The sequence below is a fragment of the Habropoda laboriosa genome, unplaced genomic scaffold, assembly GCF_001263275.1.
Source record: "Habropoda laboriosa isolate 0110345459 unplaced genomic scaffold, ASM126327v1 scaffold32, whole genome shotgun sequence".
NCBI lineage: Eukaryota > Metazoa > Arthropoda > Insecta > Hymenoptera > Apidae > Habropoda > Habropoda laboriosa.
Window position 1 is genome coordinate 539,110 of NW_017100135.1, and position 3,533 is coordinate 542,642.

The 3,533-nt window shown below is 27.3% G+C and overlaps 2 protein-coding genes across 2 annotated transcripts in view; one reads left to right on the plus strand and one right to left on the minus strand.

Annotated features, from left to right (window-relative positions):
- Positions 1-97: 97 nt before the first annotated feature.
- LOC108578667 (cytochrome c oxidase assembly protein COX16 homolog, mitochondrial) lies at positions 98-852 on the plus strand. Its single transcript, XM_017942045.1, has 3 exons — positions 98-209; positions 290-398; positions 778-852. Exons 1-3 carry the CDS (start codon positions 109-111, stop codon positions 850-852), a joined length of 285 nt encoding a protein of 94 aa, XP_017797534.1. The 5' UTR covers positions 98-108.
- Positions 853-1,069: 217 nt separating this feature from the next.
- Positions 1,070-3,533, minus strand: part of LOC108577632 (exonuclease 1) — a 2,877-nt gene continuing 413 nt past the window's right edge. The window contains 7 exon segments of the mRNA XM_017940847.1: positions 1,070-1,080; positions 1,159-1,267; positions 1,346-2,133; positions 2,224-2,394; positions 2,487-2,793; positions 2,875-3,090; positions 3,163-3,422. Of these exon segments, the coding sequence (XP_017796336.1) occupies positions 1,070-1,080; positions 1,159-1,267; positions 1,346-2,133; positions 2,224-2,394; positions 2,487-2,793; positions 2,875-3,090; positions 3,163-3,422 (1,862 nt within the window).

Below are 3,533 nucleotides of genomic sequence, written 5' to 3' on the forward strand. Positions count from 1 at the left end.
TATTATTGAGAAACTTTAACAATATATGCTCCAAAGTAATTTACCTAAAAACATACACTGTAATGCATACATTTTATATAGTGCAGTGTATACATAACCTCACATATAATGAAGCGGTTTTATGAGACAAAATTCTTTCGGCAGTTTATACCTTTTATGATACTTGTTATAGGAGGTTCTTTTTTTGTGGAACAATTTACAAAAATAAGGTACGTTCTTTAATATGACATTTCTAAAAATTTTTTCTTGAAATATTGTTGAGAATTATCAATTTATTTGAATTTTTCAGATATAAGTACAGGACAACTGAACAATTCGACTTTAGAAAAGAGACGGCAGCGCACGGTATTGTAATGAATAAACCCGCTACGCTTGAAGAAGAATATGAAAAAATAAAAGTAAGTTTTAATTAAGGGACATTTATTAAATAAAACATATATTAAATATTTGAGAATATTATTTTTACGACTCAGAAAGCAATATTATCTTGAAATACCATTGTCAACACAATCAAAGTTAATACTAAAGATAATAACAATATAACTCACAGCAATAACAATAAGAATAAAAATTCAAAATAATTTAAATCTAAGATTTTATATGGAGTATTTTAAATTGATAACACATATTTTTCTCTTTTATTCATAAAAACAGTGTGTTGTTAAAAAGATACGTATTGTCATTGTGTTTTTGGTTAGAGTATATACTCAGCTTTTTCTAATTGTAATAACATAACAAAAAATAACTGCTTAGTGGTATTTAACTTAACATTTTTAGACATTGGACCTTGATAACTGGGAGAATGTTCGAATATCAAGACCATGGGAGGAACCAAATAGTACAAGCAACTGAGATTCCAGTTAAAAAAATCTTCACTATAAAAGTACATCTAATGTGTAAAAAAATTAATTATAAAATATGGTAGTCATAATAAAGCTAGATTTTTTTAAACCTTTTTTCCAGTATTTCCATAGATAATCTCATATATTTGTTTGTTATGATTATTTTACACAGTTGTAGCACAGCACACATTTTCTGTTAGTAACCTTCATGTTCTTCAGAATATTTCTTAAGATAATTCTGTAAATAAGTGGTGCATATAAATAATTTAGGAAAGAAAGGAATTTTAATATATTAAGAATAGTATAATAAGCTTACTCTTTTTTTCAAATCCATACATGCTTAATAAATTTTGTTGTTTTTGTTCTGAACACAATTGTTGGCTTCGACGTGTATTGTTTGTCATATTCATTTTACTATTTACAAACTGAAAAAAAAAAATTTAACGCATGATAATGTTTTTATGGAAAACTGAAACAGTTTTCTAGAAAATAGTAATAGTTACCTTTTTAAGATTTGAAGAATTTTTCCTTTTATTTAATTTCATTCTGCTATTTATTTGTATAGATGTATTTGAATCAGACCATTTGAATAAACTATTGTTTAAAGCAGTTTCATCTTGTTGAATTAAAAGGTCGGAATCTATATCAAGTTCCGATGACGTTAATGAAGTACTTAAATCGTGCGATGTATTTATATTACTTATGTTTCTGAGCGATTCATTTATTGAAACGTTTAAATGTGATTTTTCTAGATCACAATTAGAAGTAGTTAGACGCTCAACATCTTTGTATTCATTTGACAGAGATGGTGTACTGTGCTCTTCATCTATATCCATAGGATGAAAATTCATTTTTTCTTCATCATTTATTACAGAAACTTGTAAATTAATACTATCCGGTCCTAATTCCATATTTTCTTTTTCTATGGACATTTTATTTGAATCAGTAGTTAAATATGTTTCATTGTCATCTGTTGTAGCTGTAACATCACTTGTGTCAGCAGTCAATTTAGAAAAAAATTTACTTTCTGTAACAATATTCTCATCTATAATTGTTCGCCTAATACGCATTATATTTCTTCCCTTTATGTGACTTTTACTTTGAAGCAAAAGACTTGGAGAAGTTTTAATTGTTGACTGTCTTGAAAACGGATTTGTTCTTCTAATTAAAACAGGAGATACTTTATCTTCAACAGGAATACCAATATTTACTTCCGAATTATTGTCAACATCCATTGTATTCTTAGTTTCATATATATTTAAAATTTCTTTTTGGTTCAATTGTTCGTGTTCTGTAATAATATTTATACAATTACTTTTACTTTTTTTTTTCAAACAGATACATTAATAATTAAAATTTACATATGAAGCAAATTTCATACCAAAATTATCCTGTTGTTTCTGTAAAATGGCTTTCTTTATGCGATTTGTATGAAGAGTTGCTTCTTTACCAGCAGTAGTGGGCCAAACTGTGACATTCCTTTCCTGAGGAGATTCTAATTGTTTTTGTACTATTTTATATTCTTTTGACCAAATACTAATATGACGAGATTCTATTTTTTGTCTCCACGTGTTACGTTTGTTAACTTGAATCTAATTGCAAAAAATTTCAAATTTAATGATATTGAATTTTTTATATATTTACAAATATTAATGTTGTAGACCTCGATTTTATCAGGATCAAAATTATGAAGTACTTTTAAAGTAAAAGGATCACAATTTCCAAAAGCAAGTTGTAATGCAATATCAGGATCTGTTTCTTTACCAGCATAGTATAATTGTTCCTCTGTTACATCTGACATCGGTGGAGTTAAACGAACTTGTTTCCTTTTTAAAGGACAAAATACTAATTGATGTTTAAAGGTAATATCTGCTAATATAAATGCATCTCTGTACTCTTTCGTAACAACTAAAGATTTCATGTTCAAATAAGATCCTAATCGACTTAAAGCCTACAAAAATAAATATAACTAATTATACAGATTCATATATAAATTCAAGGAATTGTTACATGTACATTTGAAAATATTTACTCTATAAATATCACAGTCTGTATTTATCGTAATAAATTTTCGTGCTTTACTCAACCCAATACCCGGGAGAGATGATAAATAATCACAGCCTGATAGAATACACATATGGCGGAAACTATCCATTCTAAAATCTTCGGAACGCATACCCATTGCAAGGTGTATTCGTGCTTGGTCAACTAACAGACCATTACCATTTACATCCATTTTAAAAAATATCTAGAACATAAAATATGGAAAATAAATTTATTTTTGAAATTTAGGATTAGAATTATACAAGGAGACACAAACCTTTTTACAACCAAATAATGTTAAATCACTATCTTCAGTAATAACAACATCAGCAATTCCACTGATATTAAGATATGCTAACTGTGCATCTGCTTCATATGGTGCTACAATACAATCAATATTCATTTTATGGCATTGTTTAATTAACTCTAAAGCCATTTCATGTGTAATATCTATGGATCTCTTCAATAAACTTCTTCCTTCTGCATGTTGCCCCATTCGCATTAATTCAATAGCTTTGCGACGGTTTGTCTGTCTAGCTCTAAATATACAAATATATTTACATAAAATTAATAAATTATATTTAACATTAAGTATCATCTATGCAGAAAATTCAATTATGATATTAAGCTTCAAACACTTATGATTTA